Here is an 18,681-nt window from a genome sequence, read left to right as displayed (position 1 = left end):
AGAAATACCAAACAGATGATGTCACAAAGAGTATTTTGGTGGGGACTGCTAAAATCTATTGCTTTAGGTTATTTATATTTCTTTGTGTTTATGAGCTGCTTCCTTGCATGTCTAGAAATATCATGTACATTTAGAAGACTACCTATAGTATATTCCCATGAGAGAAGGTGAATGAGAGGGGAAACCGGACCCATGAATTGCTTTGATTGAAATGTATGGAAGGACATTTTCTGTCACAATGACATCTGAAAATCCTTCTCTACTTGCCAGGATGTTTTAATGATGCTCTAAATGCTATTAGTTGGAAAATGAAATTAGGTCTGCATGAAGTCAGAAAACTAAAGGAAACAGTTTTATTTTTCAATTTCTCTGTGTTTTGGATGTGAAAGGGGGGTGGAATTTTTACAGCTGCCAGCACTGCATTTTAAACATTTCAAATTCAAGACAGAGCTTCTGAAAATTTGTTCTTTTTATGGGTACTTTCCTCATTCCCCTGCATGCAGAGGTTTAACAAGCAAGTTAAATGACCCCCAGTGGTACCCCTAATGCCACACTTTACAGCATTCTCATCAAGATTCCCAATATATTTTCCCCATTAATCAGAAACAGTTTTCCCCATTTGCTCTGCAGGCATCTCTCAGATTTTTATTCCTGCTAGCTCAGTTGTCTCCCTACACAGCATGCAGTCCCTTTGTAGGAAGTCAAGAAAACATAAGCCAGCAATTAAAAGAATATAGACTATACAGTATGCATGGTTTAACTGACATTGTACTAAAATCTGTTCTCAACATCAAGGTCATTGATTGTCTTTAGCAGCTGAAGAGAGGGCAAACAAATTCCTTTTTTTTTAAGAAATAGTTTTTAATTGTACAAGTAATTTTAACTAAACCTACAAAAGAAATATATGTAAAATTGATCAGCTGGTTTAGGGTCTAATCTAAATCCCAGGGTCAAGTAACCCTTTGAACAGCCTAAGCAGATAATCTTAGCCCAGTTCATTAAAGAAGCCGCTCACAGATTTTTCTTCTTTTGTCTCTTATAAAACACACGATATTCTGTTCTGTCAGTTCACAAAGCAGTAGTTCTGCAGCCTACCAGATGTATTGTTAATAGCTTGGTTTTGTTAAAATTTGTTTTTATAAACAGAACCTGAAGAAAGTGGGGGTTTCCTAAGGTATTTCTGAATAGGAAAGATAATATGTGGAAAATTTAATACTAAATCCTTTTGACTCAAAATAGTTATACTAAACTTCTTGCTTCATGTGCTTTTACAATGAGGAATTGTGATCCAAGGGAAGTGAACTGAATCTTATTTCTTTTAAAAATCACACTTGGACCATTTTTGCTTTCAGTGCATTTTGTGTTTTAAGACGAAGGAGACCTGTATTAATGGCAAAACCCACCAAAGACAGAGATTTTTGGAATTCAGAAACTAGCTGCTATTTGAAAAAAAATTGTTAGCACCAATGGATCAATATCAGAGAGCCATATTAGGATAAAGCTATCATGGCTGCAATGTGAAGCACTAGATTTCCCCCATAAATGATAATGTGAATATAATGCATAGAATAAATAGGCATATCAATCCAAAGTGTATTATATAGTTCCTTTTTTTGCTAAAATGAAACCTTCTTACCTTATCACATCTCATCAGTCCCAAATATCTGAGAGACTTGCTGCACTGAGCAATTTGGGTGGCTCCCTGATCAGTGATTTCTTTGCACCATCCCACATCCACAGTCTCTATTGTCATACTATAGCGTCCGATAGCTATCAGTGCTGTAAAACATGAGACAAAACAAAGAACAAAGATGAAACATAAATTAGAGAAATTGTTTTTAAAAATAAATACACCTTCTATATCACACCACTTCTAAAGCCAGTATATGAAATAGAAAATGATAGAGAAAACATCAAGCTGTTTTTAAATCACAGAAGAATATTATTTATAAGTTATATTGCCTCAAGCAACATATGAGTTTAAATTTCAAGGTTGGAAGATGATACATAAATGATGCTATGAAGTAAATAAATAAATGTTTACTAAAATGTGAATAAAATGTTAGGTACTAACATAACAAACACTTCTCTGGAAGCTGTTTGAAACAGCCAACTTGAAACGATGAGCTACTAGTCCACAAATCATAACTTACCCTGAAATGTAATTAAATATTAAGATTTAACACTAAACCAGTCAATAAAAGAGACGTGAAAGTTTCAGATTTCCTTCTTGTAATCACAGCAGAAACATATAGGCAAGGGTGTAGAACGTGAAACTATTTCCTGCAAGACTTCTGTAGTGAAGAATCGGGATTCCGGGTGACATCTGAACACAATCTGTATGTTGGTATTAAAACCTTTTTAATTTTTACATTGAGTCTTAAAAGAGAAAGCCTCTTAAGTTTTAGAAGATACTTTAGAAGATGAATTCTGAAGTCCACTCCCCTTACCCTAATCTTGATGTAATCCACAGAAACCTTTTTGTATATTTTAGATTCATATTTCATAATTTGCTCTGACATAATGTTGTTGCCCTCTTTCCCATAAAATAAAAAAATCCATATATATTAGCAGAAACACAAGGTTTTTTAGTGTAGCTTGAGTCCAAATTTATTCTAACATGGTCCAATTCTATCATGTAAGCAGCCTGTAGTTAGTAGCTAATCAGCTGGAGCAAACTTAAATTGCATTGGAAAGATGACTTTTCTATGCCACAATGTTCAAAATAAAAAATGAAAATGCACAGTATCCATACTGTTTATTCATTTAAATACCTAGAGAGGTTTGTTGTTGTTGTTGTTGTTGTTGTTATTATTATTATTATTATTATTATTATTATTATGTTTATTAGGTTTCTCTTGTGGCATGACGGGAATTGCAATCTAATACATTTTTGGTGTACCTGGGATGCCTGCCCCTTACCCCCAATACCTTATCAGCCGTTAGAAATCCCTACAGCTTACCAACTCTTGATACACCTAAACCTAATGCGCATGCAGCACAGGAAGGCAGGGAGGTTTAAATTTGCACTTTGACATTATCTTTGCTTTTAACATCAGTTGGTACCAACCTACCTCCTACACACTTTCCTTTATCCTGGAGAATGCCACTTGGTCCCCCTATGTTAAGTACCATATATACTCGAGTATAAGCCGACCCGAATATAAGCCGAGGCACCTAATTTTACCACAAAAACTAGGAAAACTTATTTGCTCGAGTATAAGCCGAGGGTGGGAAATGCAGCTGCTACTGGTAAATGTCAAAAATTAAAATTGTCTCTGCTTCTTTCTTTCCTTCCTTCCTGCGTGCTTGCTTTGATTTCTCTTCCTCTGTACTGGGCCTGGTTCTGTCCAACATCTTCATTAATGACTTAGACCTTACTAATGCCATGACCCTTTAATACAATTCCTCATGTTGTGGTGATACCCAACCATAAAATTATTTTCATTGCTATTTCATAACTAATTTTGCTACGGTTATAAATCATAATGTAAACATCTGATATGCAGGATCTACTTTCATTGTTACACACTGAGCTTAATTACAGTATACTGATTAATTACTAAACAATATGTACCGATAATAATGGGGGAGAAGCAGAGGGAGGAGAGAGTGAAGGAAGGAAGGAGTTAAACAAGAAGGGAGAAGGAGCCACAGAAATAAGAGATAAGCTGTGAAGGAAGGGAGGAAGGAAGGAGGGGAGGAAGGAGGGAAAAGAGGGAGGGAAGGAGGGAAAGGGAGAAGGTAGGAACAAAAGGAAGGAAGGAGGGAAAGAAGGGGAGAAGGAGAGAAGGACGGAGAGAAGGAAGGAGGGAAAGAAGGGGAGAAGGAAGAAGGGGAGAGAGGGAAGGAAGGAGGAAAAGGGAGGAAGGAAGGAGAAGGAAGGGAAGGAAAGAAAGGGAGGAAGGGGAGGGAGGAAGGAAAGAAAAAGGAGGGAATGGATGGATGGAGAGAGGGAGGGAAAGAAGGAAAGGAAGGAGATTAAGGAGGGAGGGGAAGAGAGGGGGGAGGGAAAGGAAGGGGGAAGGGAAGGAAAGAAAGGGAGGGAAGGGAGGAGGAAGGAAGGAGGGAAGGAAGGAAGGGAAAGAGGAGAAAGGAAGGAAGGAGAAGGAAGGGAAGAAAAGAAAGGGAGGGAGGGAGGAAGGAGTGATGGGAGGGAGGGAGTTAAGAAGCGTCAGACCACATCTTAGAATCATAGAGTTGGAAGAGACCTCATGGGCCATCCAATCCAACCCCCTGCCAAGAAGCAGGAGATTCACATTCAAAATATCCCTGACAGATGGCCATCCAGCCTCTGCTTAAAAGCCTCCAGAGAACGAGCCTCCACCACCCTCCGGGGCAGAGAGTTCCACTGCTGAACAGCTCTCACAGTGAGGAAGTCTTCCTCATGTTCAGATGGAATCTCCTTTCCTGTAGTTTGAAGCCATTGTTCCATTGCATCCTAGTCTCCAGGGCAGCAGAAAACAAACTTGCTACCTCCTCCCTTTGATTTCCCCTCACATCTTGACACATGGCCCTCATCATGTCTCCTCTCAGCCTTCTCTTCTGCAGGCTGAACATGCCCAGCTCTTTAAGCTCCTCACAGGGCTTGTTCTCCAGACCCTTAATCATTTTAATCACCCTCCTCTGGATACTTTCCAGCTTGTCAACATCTCCCTTCAATTGCGGTGCCCAGAATTGGACACAGTATTCCAGGTGTGGTCTGACCAAGGCAGAATAGAGGGGCAGCATGACTTCCCTGGATCTAGACACTATACTCCTAGAATCAGACCGTGTCCAATTCTGGGCACTGCAAACAAAGGGAGATGTTGACTCTAATGTGTCCAGAGGATGGTGACTCAAAGGATCAAGGGTTTGGAGAACAAGCTGTATGAGGAGCAGCTTAAAGAGCTGGGCATGTTTAGCCTGCAGAAGAGAAGGCTGAGAGGAGACATGATGAGGGCCATGTATAAATATGTGAGGGGAAGTCATAGGGAGGAGGGAGCAAGCTTGTTTTCTGCTGCCCTGGAGGCTAGGACACAATGGAACAATTGCTTCAAATTACAGGAAAGGAGATTCCATTTGAAGAAGAAGAACTTCCTCACTGTGTGAGAGAGAGAGCTGTTCAGCAGTGGAACTCTCTGCCCCAGACTATTGTGGGGGCTCCTTCTTTGGAGGCGTTGAAGCAGAGGCTGGATGGACATCTGTCAGGGTGCTTTGAATGCAGTTTTCCTGCTTCTTGGCAGGGGGTTGGACTGGATGGCCCACGAGATCTCTTCCAATTCTAGGATCCTAGGATTCTATGAAAGAAGGAAAGGCAGGAATGGAGGGAGGGAAGGGGGGAAAGAAAGGAGGAAGCAAGGAGGGGAGGGAAGAAGGAAAGGAAGGAGAAGGAAGGGAAGGAAAGAAAGGGAGGAGGGGGGGGAGAGAGATCCTTCTGCTCCCATCTCTTTGTCGAATAAATGTAGTTTGACACCACTTCAGCTCCTATGCAATCCTGGGAGTTGTAGTATTACAGCCTTTTCTGCCAAAAGGTTTTCATTACAGATTCTTAGCAGATCTCTACGAAGTGTTCTGTAAAGCAAATGAGTCTCTATGACTAGTTCTAGACACTGATTTACTTGGTTGCTGTACGTTTTCCAGACTGTCTGGCCATGTTCTAGAAGCATTCCCTCCTGATGTTTCACCCACATCTATGGCAGGCATCATCAGAGTTGTGAGATCTGTTGGAAACCGGACAAGTGGATTTTATATATCTGTGGAATAATGTTCCGGTATGAATGTTGCAATTTGCCACTTCAATTAGCCTTGAAAGGCCTTGCAGTTTCAAAGCCTGGCTGCTTCCTGCCTGGCCGGGGGGGGGGGGGGTAGTTTGTTGGGAAGTGTTAGATGGCCCTGATTATTTCCTGTCTGGAATTCCCCTGTTTTCTGAGTGTTGTTCTTTATTTACTGTCCTTATAATTGAGTTTAGTTGATTTCAGGACCAGCTAACATCTCCCAACAAAAGATTCCCCCAGTCAGGAAGCAGCCAGGCAATGTGTTGTTGAAGGCCTGCATAGCTGGAGTCACTGGGCTGCTGTGAGTTTTCCAGGCTGTATGGCCATGTTCCAGAAGCATCCTCTCCTGACACTGCGCCCACATCTATGGCAAGCATCCTCAGAGTTGCGAGATCTGTTGGAAACCAGGCAAGTAGGGTTTATATATCTGTGGAATAATGTCCCGGATGGGAGAAAGAATTCTTGTCTGTTTGAGGCTGGTGTGAATGTTGGCATTGGCCAGGTTGAAAAACACTGAATAGTCTTGCAGCTTCTAAGCCTGGTTGCTTCCTGCCTGTGGGAATCCAACAGACCCCACAACCTCTGAGAACTGAGAACTGAGAGCAAAGAAAGTCTGATGCCCCATCTTCAACTGCATTATATGGTCACTGTGTAGATTCATATAATGCAGACTGAACTGCATTGAACTGGATTATATGAGCCTACACTTGCAGTTTCAAAGCCTGGCTGCTTCCTGCCTGGGGGATAGTTTGTTGGGAAGTGTTAGATGGCCCTGATAGTTTCCTGTCTGGAATTCCCCTGTTTTCTGAGTGAAGTTCTTTATTTACTGTCCTAATTTTAGAGTTTAGCTCATTTCAGGGCCAACTAACACCTCCCAACAAAAAATTCCTCCAGGCAGGAAGCAGCCAGGCAATGTGTTGTTGAAGGCTTTCATAGCTGGAATCACTGGGTTGCTGTGAGTTTTCCAGGCTGTATGCCCATGTTCCAGGAGCATTCTCTCCTGACATTGTGCCCACATCTATGGCAGGCATCCTCAGAGTTTTGAGGTCGGTTGGAAACTAGGCAAGCGGGGTTTATATATCTGTGGAATGTTCAGGATGGGAGAGAGAATTCTTGTCTGTTTGAGGCAGGTGTGACTGTTTCAATTGGTCATCTTGATTAACATTGAGAAGACTGTGTTGTCGAAGGCTTTCATGGCCAGAATCACAGGGTTGTTGTATGTCTTTCGGGCTGTGTGGCCATGTTCCAGAAGCATTCTGGAACATGGCCACACAGCCCGAAAGACATACAACAACCCATTGAGAAGACTTTCAGGTTCAAGGTCTGGCTGCTTCGTCTGAGGGAATCCTTTGTTAGGAAGTGTTAGTTGGCCCTGAAGGAAGGAAGGGGGGAAGGGAAGGGAAGGGAAGGAAGGAACGGGTAGGAAGGGGGAAGGGAGGGAAGGAAGGAAGGAAGGAAGGAAGGAAGGAAGGAAGGAAAGAAGGAGAAGAAAGGGTAGGAAAGAAAGGGAAGGAAAGAAAGGGAGGGGGAAGGTAGGGAGGGAGGAAGGAAGGAAGGAGAGAAAGAAGGAGAAGAAAGGGAAGGAAAGAAAGGGAAGGAAAGAAAGGGAGGGAGGGAGGGAGGAAGGAAGGAAGGAAGGAAGGAAGGAAGGAAGGAAGGTAGGTCATTTACTCAGAAGCACCGTCTTGGGGATGGTTCCTCTCCTCCACATCCAGAGCCGATGCAGCTGCTTTAGTCTCTGCCTTTTCTCCCAAGAAGCAAGACCAGCTCTCTCCAGGCATCGCCTCTGCCCCAATCTCCACAGCAGAGGAGGAGGCAGGCAGGAGGCATCTTTCAGGAAGAGGAAGAAGAGGAGGAGGAGGCAAGGAAGGCAGGGGGCAGCCGAGAGGGAAAAGGCTGCTTCTGCTTCTCCGGACGGTGCTGCTTTTGCCTGCTGCTGGCAAAGGCTAGGTGGCTTCGGAGCCTTGTCTCCAGGCTTCACTGCCCCTTGACTCGAATATAATCTGAGGGCGGTTTTTTCAGCCCCCCAAAAAGGGCTGAAAAACTCGGCATATACTCAAGTATATATGGTATCCATTTCCTTCAGCTAGCTATAAAGTGTAAAGTTCATCTTAGCAAGCGTGACTCTAACTGTTCAAATCTTGTTTACCGTCCTCTTGATTAAAAATTACCATTGAACTGAAGCAGTATTTGGCACTCACTATTTTTTTCTCTAAGGTAAGACAAATAGAATAGATATTTGCAAAATAGCAAAACAAACAAATAATTGTCAGAAAAATATTCCATCCATACAACTTTTTCAAAGAAATAAATGTCAAAGGTTTTTCTAAATTAGTGTCTACAAATGCAGTGTAATGAAACATACTGCAGTATTAAACCCTATGTCATTTTCTGATTAGTAAGAAGAATTTACTAAAGATTGCCTAAAGACCAATTAACAGTTAATCTGGATAAAACTCAGTTATCACCTCAGACTAAGATTTTTTAAAACGCTTCCACAGTGAAGAGATATGTATATCCTTTATTTTGGACACATTTTTCCCAGGCTAAAAATTAATCTGCCTAGTAAATTACTTTTACAATATTGCATTTTACAAAATGGTGCCATGAACTACAGAGCTTTAATAGTACTTAAAATTTATGTATTTTTTAGAACATAAAAACAATTCTTGATCAGAATGGCATTCAACCATAACCAACAGTTTCTAAAATTTCTTCTTATAAAAGTATCACTGTGTTTCTCACTGTACGTCTCAATGGCTAAGCAAACCCAGCTGATTTTCTTATCTAGAACAAATAGGAGGTATGAGTCCAAGGAGCCAATTAGTGAGAATTGAAAGATAGGAACGCTTGTTAAGAGTGTCCACTCATTAGGAGATAGCTACTGCAAATGCCAGGTCTAACAATGGAATGTTTTACCCACATGCTAGAATGTTTGTATGGGAAATAGCTCTACATTTACAAATTAAGCACCAAAACATCATGTTTAACAACAAATTTGACAGAAAAAGTAGTTCAATACATGGTAATGTTATGTAGTAATTACTGTATTTACCAAAGTACAGTAGAGTCTCATCCAACATTCACTTATCCAACGTTCTGGATTATCCAACACAGTCTGCCTTTTAGTAGTCAATGTTTTTGTAGTCAAAAATGTATTTGTAGTCAATACATTGTGATATTTGGTGCTAAATTCGTAAATACAGTAATTACTACATAACATTACTGTGTATTGAACTACTTTTTTGTCAAATTGTTGTATAACATGATGTTTTGGTGCTTAATTAGTAAAATCATAACTTAATTTGATGTTTAATAGGCTTTTCCTTAATTCCTCCTTATTATCCAACATTTTCGTTTATCCAACATTCTGCTGGCCCATTTATGTTGGATAAGTGAGACTCTACTGTAGTACCAAAACATCACAATGTATTGAAAACATTGACTACAAAAACATTGACTATGAACAGGCAGACTGCGTTGGATAATCCAGAATGTTGGATAACCGAATGTTGGATAAGTGAGACTCTACTGTACTTATATTATTAGACCAAGAGCAGTGATGTCATCTTTACAACTCCTGCAGCACTAACTTGATTCAGCATTGGTATCTCCATCATGGTGCAACACAATGGAGTACAAAGAAGAGGGTAAACTATCTTCTAGGGAAAAATCCTAACTGCTATTCCTTACTATAACTCCAAATTAGTAAAATGAAGTGGTAAATGATACCATATCACAAGCAATCTGAGATCTTGATAATTTTATCAATCTTGCACATTTTTCTTTATTTTAAAGACACATATGTGCATGAATAAATAATAAGCATTCATATAATAAAAAGCTATTCTGGATATCATGGAGAAGTGGTGAGGTATTAGTTATTTGCATTAGTAATTAAGCATAGGAAAACTGATTTCCAGGTAGAAATATGGCAGGTTAACTGCTTTAGCTTGAGCAGAGGAAGTTAAATAGCAGGATTGTCTGCTAATTAGTTGCTAGTTAGTGGGCTGAAACTCTCTCTAGACTAGAACGAGAGCATGAGATTGCACATATGTGCTCAGGATCACTATATAAGCTCAAGAGATTGTTGAGTGGTGGTTGAAAGTGAGTGGCATGCAGCTAGGAGCCACAGGAAACAGCTTGCCCAAAAAGCTTATGCGCATCTACAGAGGAACACTAAGCCCATAAGTCTACATTTTCTTAGATATCTTTAATGACTTAAATTTGTATCTGTAGATGTTTTCCTGATGCTAGTTTAAATACAGCTTCAGTGAATCATATATTTTTTTCTCGTGAAAATGGGCCTAAAAGGAGAAAAATAATGGGGTTTTTTGCAAGATTCAAGCTAAAAAGAAAGAAAAATAGTAAAAACTTAACAAGATTTGGCTTAATAAAAGTACAGTGAAATGATAATCCTAAAAGGTATAAAATTTATTTCGTTAATGAGTTAGTTCTTATGGGGAAATGAGTGAGAAGAATGAAAAACAGGTTGTTTGTCTTGCATTAAAAGAAGATAAGGAACCACACAGGTATTTTGATAGAAAGTGTATGAGACTGCAAAGTGCTAGAAGCTTGCTTTGATGCTTTCTACATTTTAACCCTATAACTTCTGAGGATATGGATGGCAAAGACTTTCTCAGAAACTTTATGGTTTTTGTTTGAAGAGCTGAAACAGATGATACATGAACTGATGGTCCCTTCCACAAAACCGAATAAAATTATCTGCTTTGAACTGAGATATATAGCAGTGTGGACTCAGATATTCCAGTTCAAAGCATATATTGTCGATTATTCTGCCTTGATATTCTGGGTTATATGGCTGTGTGGAAGGGCCCTCGGACACAAATGTAAAAATATGAGACAAACATTTAAGAATTTAAGAATAGTGTTTGATTAAATTTTAGAAGGCAATACAGTAGAGTCATAGAATAGTAGTCTGCAGGGCAGCAGAAAACAAGCTTGCTCCCTCCTCCCTATGACTTCCCCTCACATATTTGTACATGGCTATCAGGTCTCCTCTTAGCCTTCTCTTCTGCAGGCTAAACATGCCTAGTTCTTTAAGCCGCTCCTCATAGGGCTTGTTCTCCAGACCTTTGATCATTTTAGTTGCCCTCCTCTGGATACATTCCAGCTTGTCAATATCTCCCTTCAACTGTGGTGCCCAGAATTGGACACAGTATTCCAGGTGTGGTCTGACCAAGGTAGAATAGAGGGGGAGCATGACTTCCCTGGATCTAGTCGCTATACCCCTATTGATGCAGGCCAAAACCCCATTGGCTTTCTTAGCAGCCGCATCACATTGCTGGCTCATGTTTAACTTGTTGTCCACAAGGACTCCAAGATATTTTTCACATGTACTGCTGTCTAGCCAGGCGTCCCCCATTGTGTATCTTTGCATTCCATTTTTTCTGCCGAAGTGAAGTATCTTGCATTTATCCCTGTTGAACTTCATTTTGTTAGTTTCAGCCCATCTCTCTAGTCTGTTAAGATCGTTTTGAATTCTGCTCCTGTCTTTTGGAGTGTTGGCTATCCCTCCCAGTTTGTTATCATCTGCAAACTTGATGATTGTGCCTTCTAACCCTTCGTCTTAAGTCGTTAATAAAGATGTTGAACAGAACCGGGCCCAGGACGGAACCCTGCGGCACTCCACTCGTGACTTCTTTCAAGATGAAGATGACGCATTGGTGAGCACCCTTTGGGTTCATTTGCTTAGCCAATTACAGATCCACCTAACCGTAGTTTTGTCTAGCCCATATTTTACTAGTTTGCTTGCCAGAAGGTTGTGAGGGACTTTGTCGAAGGCCTTACTGAAATCTAGGAACTCTACATCCACGGCGTTCCCTGTATCGACCCAACTCGTAACTCTATCGAAAAAAGAGGTCAGATTAGTCTGGCATGACTTGTTTTTGGTAAATCCGTGTTGACTATTAGCAATGACTGCATTTGTTTCTAAGTGTTCACAGACCACTTCCTTAATGATATTTTCCAGAATCTTGCCTGGTATCGATGTGAGGCTGACCGGACGATAATTGTTTGGGTCGTTCTTTTTTCCTTTCTTGAAGATAGGAACCACATTTGCCCTCCTCCAATCTTCTGGGACTTCTCCCGTTCTCCAAGAACTCTCAAATATGATTGCCAGTGGTTCTGAAATAACTTCAGCTAGTTCCTTCAATACTCTTGGATATAGTTGATCTGGGCCTGGCGACTTAAGCGGCCAGGTGTTCCTGGACAACTTGTTTCCCTATTTGGGAGTGGATTTCCCTGTATCCTTCGTCCATTTCATGTTGCTGAGGTTGAAGATGGCTTTCTTTTTGTGAGAAGACCGAGGCAAAGAAGGCATTAAGCAGTTCTGCCTTTTCCCTGTCCCCTGTTGCCATCACCCCATCTTCTCCTTGCAGAGGCCCTATCGCCTCCTTGTTCTTCCTTTTTCTACCAACATAAGCAAAAAAGCCTTTTTTGTTGTTTTTAATGTCCCTGGCAAGCCTGAGCTCATTTTGCACTTTAGCCTTGCAAACATTTTCCCTACAGGAGTTGGCTATACGTTTGAATTCTTCTTTGGTGATTTCTCCCCTTTTCCATTTCTTGTGCATGTCTCTTTTGAGTTTTAGCCCAGTTAGAAGTTCTTTGGACATCCATTTTGGCTTCTTCGCACTTGTCATATTTTTTTTTCTTTGTTGGCACTGTTTGCATTTGCGCCTGGAGTATTTCACTTTCAAAAAACTCCCATCCATCCTTAACTCCCTAAAGACTAATTAAAAATAGTCCTGAAATGGAGGACCAATTCTTTTGAATTGGAATATGGGATTGAGGCTGAGATGCTGTAGCAAAGTGATTATATTGAGACGAGGAATAGAACTTACCGTAGTAAGAACCAGAAACAGAAGGTATGGTTTGGAGTGAGGTCTCCATTTCTGAAAGATCAATACTAAGATCTGATGCATTACATAAACAAGGGCAGAAAAAACTTCTCAAATTTGTTGGATATGAGAAAAACCCTGAATAATATATAAGATGAAATGTAAATTTAGGATCAAATTGGATGAAGAACTCTGGCTAGAACGTACCACTGGCTTAAGTGGTACTATGTGTTGTTTTTTGCAGGATGATAATTGCCTTAGGTGAAATTTGGATTGTATTAGTGTTAGCATCACAATATTTCTAAAATGATTCTCATAAGAGTGCAGAGTTGCTGTAGAATCTTCTAAATATGATTCATGGGTGGAATCAATGAAGAATGGTTGAATGATTATACACCAATACAATGGGGTCTGTATTAAAGGTGGTATAACAGTTGTAAAATCATTTAATTACAACACAGTGATGGATCATGTAATATATATTGTTGAGTAAAGTCTTGGAGTAGCTTATGACTGTGGCACAGGCTGGTGAGCAGTCAGCTGCAGTCAGCTGCTACAAATCACTCTGACAAGAGGTCATGAGTTCGAGGCCTTTGCTCTTTTCTGTTACTGGGGAGGCCCTTCTCGCGATCCCAGCACGATCACAAGCACGATTGTTGGGGACGAGGGAGAGGGCCTTCTTGGTAGTGGCCCCCTGGCTTTGGAATGCCCTCCCTAAGGAGATTAGGCAGCCCCCACCCTATCCTCCTTCCAGAGAGAATTGAAGACTTCGATGTTTAGACAAGCTTTTGAGAATGTCTAGCCCAATGGTCTACAACTATGATACAGCACAGCACTTTCATCCCATTCCCTTGTTCCTTGGCTACAACTTGCACTATCCCTTTCCTTTCTTCTTGTTTACAGTTGACCATGTTTTTACGACAGATGACACTATAGGTTATTGGGTACTGTTCTGAGTTCAAATTGTTGTTTTATATACTCGTGGTTTTATTTTGTATTATACGGTCTGTTTATTTTATGTGTTGTTTTAGGCACTTTGTGCCATATGTAAGCCGCCCGAGTCCCTTTGGGGAGATAGAGGCGAAGTACAAAAATAAAGTTATTATTATATTATTATTTTCTGACATTTTTCTTTTTCTAATTTTCATTTTTCCTTTTTATGTTTTATTATATCTCTAATTATTAATAATAATAGTAAAAATATGCACATATAAATCTATAACAAAATATAATTAAACCCAATTGACAGCAACAACACTAGTATACTTCTGGGAGCAAATATTACCCAGAGTGCAACATATAGCACTTTGTGATGACTAGAAACTACAATAAAAATGTATTAGCCAATGGTTGCTAGTTAGAACAACTATTTTTGAATTATCTGTTTGCCAGAGCATGGCCCAAACAGTCCTATTATGCCTCATCTTGAAAAAATAATTGCAAGGGGAAAAGACATTAGGATATAATCTTTTACTAATGTTCACTTCAATTACTTGAAGTTTTCCACTGAATTACTTGTCATGTGTATAGGTTAATTTCAAAAAATTAGTGGCTGCACAAAGGTGCATGTGTTAGTTTAAACATATTCACAGTAGAAGAAGAGGCTTAAAAGTTAGATATAACTATAAATCTTTCATTTCACTAAACAGTACAGGGTAATACTTTTACTCTGCGGTTCTTTCCTTAACATTTTATTTACTGTATTCATAGCTTGGAAAAGAAACTAAAACTGGCCAATGATAATAATTTATAAGCAAATAAAAGATTTTAATAGAAGAAAAACTAAGAAATGGTTAAGTAAAGACAAGTGGGAAATAACTGATATAATCAAATGTAAATGAACAAAAGAAACTGCATTCAATACTAAGAGCATTTAGCAACAGATCAACTGGACAGCTTAACATTCATCTCTAGGGAAATGGTAAAAGTCTTGATGCTCAAGTCATTTAAAGTATTTGAGGAGAATACTCTGGAAATATTAAGCAGAAAAAGGGTGGTAGTATCAGATTCAGAACATAACATAAAAAACTTTCAAACCATATTTCTAACCATTAAGGGAGATTCATACAATCTGGAGACTGATGGCACAGTGAAATACTGAAAGGGAAAGGGGCTTCGTTTGTGGGGATCAGAGTGGCAGAATTGGTTATTTCCAAGGAGACCTTTGAGCCACCAGCTCAGTGCAGTTAAGGTTCGAATATGGCAGCCTATACCTTCAGGAAATATCTCAGCTTCACCAAGATTTTAGCACAAGAGCAATTGGAATGACTGGGTTGTTAAATCTTAACTACTTTTACATGGTATTTTCCTTTAGATGACACTTTCAGGTGTGTGGGTCAATGCTCATATAGACAAAAGACAGGCCAATTTACTATAGCACATTTAATTGTCTTGCAGTTCAGAAGTAAATCCAACTGGGTATGGATTTTCCAATCTGAAATCAAAATCTCAGCCATTATTTTCTGCATTTTGTAATGCATAAGTGAAAATAAAATCTTTAATGTTACTTACAAACAAATAACCATATAAAAGCTTAACATTTAAAAGTTGTTTTTATAGTAGAAACCATAGAAATATAAGATAAGTAAGCAGATGAGAAATTCCTTCCATGTATGCCATGTAATTCATAGCAGAATTAGCATATTTCTTTTGAAACGGGTAGAATCCCTTCATTTAAAAAAAATGTTATGTTATTACACTATCTGCCTCAGGCAGCTTCAGGACTCTTGTAATAATTTAAAAGTTTACATTTATGCTTATGTAGACCTGCCGCATTTGTAAAAAAAAATACAGAACTCCAGTGAAATGCAGAGGAATAGAAGGCTATTTTACTGGGAAGTCAATCTAAGAAGAGGCCCAAGAAAGTGAAAAGGAAGTGACTTTGTTTGCATCTGTATAGCAAATCTGATTCTTCGAGAGCTTTAGTAAATCTGGTTAAATTCTCTCTCTCTAAATTCATATTTTGACCTTCACTTGGACACTGATTAAAAACAGAGCTGTTCTGTATGAAAATAGCTCAATCCTCAGAATGCGTTGAAATTAATATCATAATTTCAACTGATTTCTTCAGACACTTCAAGATTTATTTATGTAATTCACAACTCACTCTTAGTCCTACATCACAGGTCACACAATGGAACAACATCATACAGGGATTCTTTGTAATGTATCTGTAGGTAGAATGCAAGCAAGAATAAAGTATAAGCCTTAATTTTAAATTTTCTTGCTTTTGACAGTAAGTCTCACTCTAAGCCTCAACATGAATTTATTTGAACAAGGCTTTGTGTTTGTTCATAACCCAGTGTTCAGTGACACACGCACATATAGCTCTAAATTGAGAGACACGGCCAGTAACCATGGTGTTGTATCTTGCCATTAAGTTAATTGTGATTAACTAAACTTGAGTTGATCTCATTTGCTCATATAAATCAATATGAATGGATGCTTAGATTGTGCATTACTGAGGCAGCGGTAAAACTGAACAAAATTAGGAAGGGCTTCACACTGTGAATCATCACAAGCGGATTTAAAAAGTAATGAAGGAGCTTCTTGCCTGCATCTCTTCCAGAATCCTGATAATTAAACCTTTTAGTTTTAATAGTTGACCTATCAGAATTACTCAGACAGTTCTGCCTAGGACACATGAGGCAAAATTTGTACTGCCATATTTCCAGTGGGTTCACAAAATTGCTTTGAGATAATGATGGTTACAATACATATTCTAGGATAAGGTGTAGCTGCGTAGGGTACACCTTAATTGCAACTACTGCATAATAATAAAATGTCTGCCATTAATTAGCTGTTCTTTATAAAGAATGGGATAAAACTTCTTGAAAATAGTTGAGTGTGATCACTCGGGAACTCTCTAAACAGTAATTAACATGATGGAAATGCAAATAAAAAAATGTGAAGTCCTAAGGGCCTGAAAAAGGCTACCTTCCCCTCCAGTATTTTCTCCAACACACTACAGATTTAGCAGCATAATTTCAGTCTTCAAAATGTTCACTAATAAGAATCATGTCCTAGGGGAACACGCCAAAAAGCATTTCAATATGGAAAATGTCTTCTCTAAAAGAGGAAACAGAGTGCAGATAGCAATTTTATAATGTTCTCAGGATAGTCATTGGTGGCAAGTGGCAGGTCAGCAACACTTGCCCATTTATAATAGTTAGTACGGTGTAGTGGAAGGGAATATGCAGATAGTTCTAAAGTGTCCAGGAGGAATTTCAGTTGAAGTAAAAGATAAAAATACATTAAATTGTATTTTATTACTTACATATAATGTTTATATACTTCTAGTGTTAAGTACCTGGCATTGCCCAGGTTTGCATTTGTTGTACTATTTATTAGGGGAAAAAAACAATGGTTAGTTTTACAGTTAAAGAGATGGTTCAATCACTGTGAGAAGACACAAAAGAGTTTTTGTTTTTTTTTGCTTCTCGGAGAGTGACCACACTTGGCTGATAATATGCTTCCATAGCAACACTCTAGTGCAGGGGTGGGCAAACCTTGGCCCTCCAGGTGTTTTGGACTTCAACTCCCACAATTCCTAACAGCCAGTAGGAGATCCAAAGTTTGCCCATGCCTGCTCTAGTGGCCTCTTCTGATGGCAGCTAGCTCTTTCTCGCTCATTTTTAAGATGTCTATCACATAGTTTGGTTGTCTCATATGCTCATAGTAATTGTACTTTCTTTGTTTTTAAAGTGACTTGTCCCATGAATTTTTAAAGGCATTCTGCAGCTACCCCACTCAATGAAAGAATTCTTCCCCATGCTGAAGCACAAAGCAGCATTTTCTTGTTCCCTCTGGTACTGACCACACCTGGCTGATATAGGTCTCCATAGCAAACCTCTAGTGGCCTCTTGCAGTTACTTCTGAGTACTGCAGCCTGAGGCTCTTTGGCCAGAAATTGTGGATGTGTTTTTTTTAAAAAAAAACAAAAAACTAAGGGTGGGATTTATGTGGTTTTCCTGATGTGGCTGGACTCCAACTCTCATCATCTTATATCTGCCCTCATGATCTGGTTGGACTGCAATTTCCATAAGCCCAAAACCTGTTCAGGCTAAAACTCCCATTAGCTCCACATCTGGAGGGTTATAACTCCCATCAGCCTCTGATCTGGGTGATTAAATCCCTAAACCTCAAAATTACCTATTCACAGAATCTGTCTTATTGGGATTTACTTTGCTATTTCCTTTCACCCAACTGGTTATGGCACCGAGTTAAAGGTATGCAGTGCACATCCTCCTCTATTCAGATGCTACAGATGTAGTACTTAGTCTCACTCCCATAGCAGTAATGATACCTTGCTCCAAACTTGTTCCCAGCAGTTTCATAATAATATAATGAAACTGTTATAAAACAAATGTTAACCAAAAAGCAATCAGACAAGATTCCTATAATCATAACTAAAATGGGAAATAAATAATTGCACCATGTAATGCAGTTAAAGATGTACATAACCATCTGGTTCAACTAAATTTTGTACATGACTACAATGAGCTCAGGACTAACAGCAGTAGATACCCAGGATATCTGCTACCATTCTTACAATATAAGGGACAAAGTGTTCATACACAAATGACAGGTTCAATTCAATAATTAGGCCCAAATGACTAATGCTAGCATGAATAAGCTCACACATATAATTTCTAAAGTACTTGTGGAGAATGTGGTTCATAGTTCTTCTCTTAATTATTAAACTATTGTATAAATGCAGTGAATTACACCTAAGATATAAATGGTTCTTTTCTTGTTCATTTCAACAAAGTTTGTGCAGGACAACTTCCTTGGGGAAGGTCTCCATAGAGTTACAAAATTAACTTAGGGATTTTATTACATCTGTATGAAATTCATGGGTTGCCATAAGTGGACATGTGACCTAAAGGCACAAGCATGCACAGACATGATTGTATCACTTATGCTCACTTGTATAGCTGAAAGTTTTGCTCCTCTTTTGTAAGGAATTAAAAACATACAAGGTTTCAGAAGATGAGCGAAGTTATAGCTATAATCGTAAAGCCTGAGCTATCAGTTTACTTCAACAGACATAACTTACAAAAAAC

General features: G+C 39.2%; 1 protein-coding gene across 2 annotated transcripts in view; it reads right to left on the bottom strand.

Annotated features, from left to right (window-relative positions):
- fbxl17 (F-box and leucine rich repeat protein 17) overlaps positions 1-18,681 on the bottom strand; it is a 248,234-nt gene that overhangs the window by 25,555 nt on the left and 203,998 nt on the right. For both annotated transcript variants that reach the window (XM_062972210.1, XM_062972209.1), the window contains one exon: positions 1,637-1,779. In XM_062972210.1, the coding sequence (XP_062828280.1) occupies positions 1,637-1,779 (143 nt within the window). The remainder of the gene's footprint in view (positions 1-1,636; positions 1,780-18,681) is intronic.

This window comes from Anolis carolinensis, chromosome 2 (assembly GCF_035594765.1).
Source record: "Anolis carolinensis isolate JA03-04 chromosome 2, rAnoCar3.1.pri, whole genome shotgun sequence".
Lineage (NCBI taxonomy): Eukaryota > Metazoa > Chordata > Lepidosauria > Squamata > Dactyloidae > Anolis > Anolis carolinensis.
Note: the sequence above shows the minus strand (reverse complement) of the source record. Positions and strands in the feature narration are given on the sequence as shown.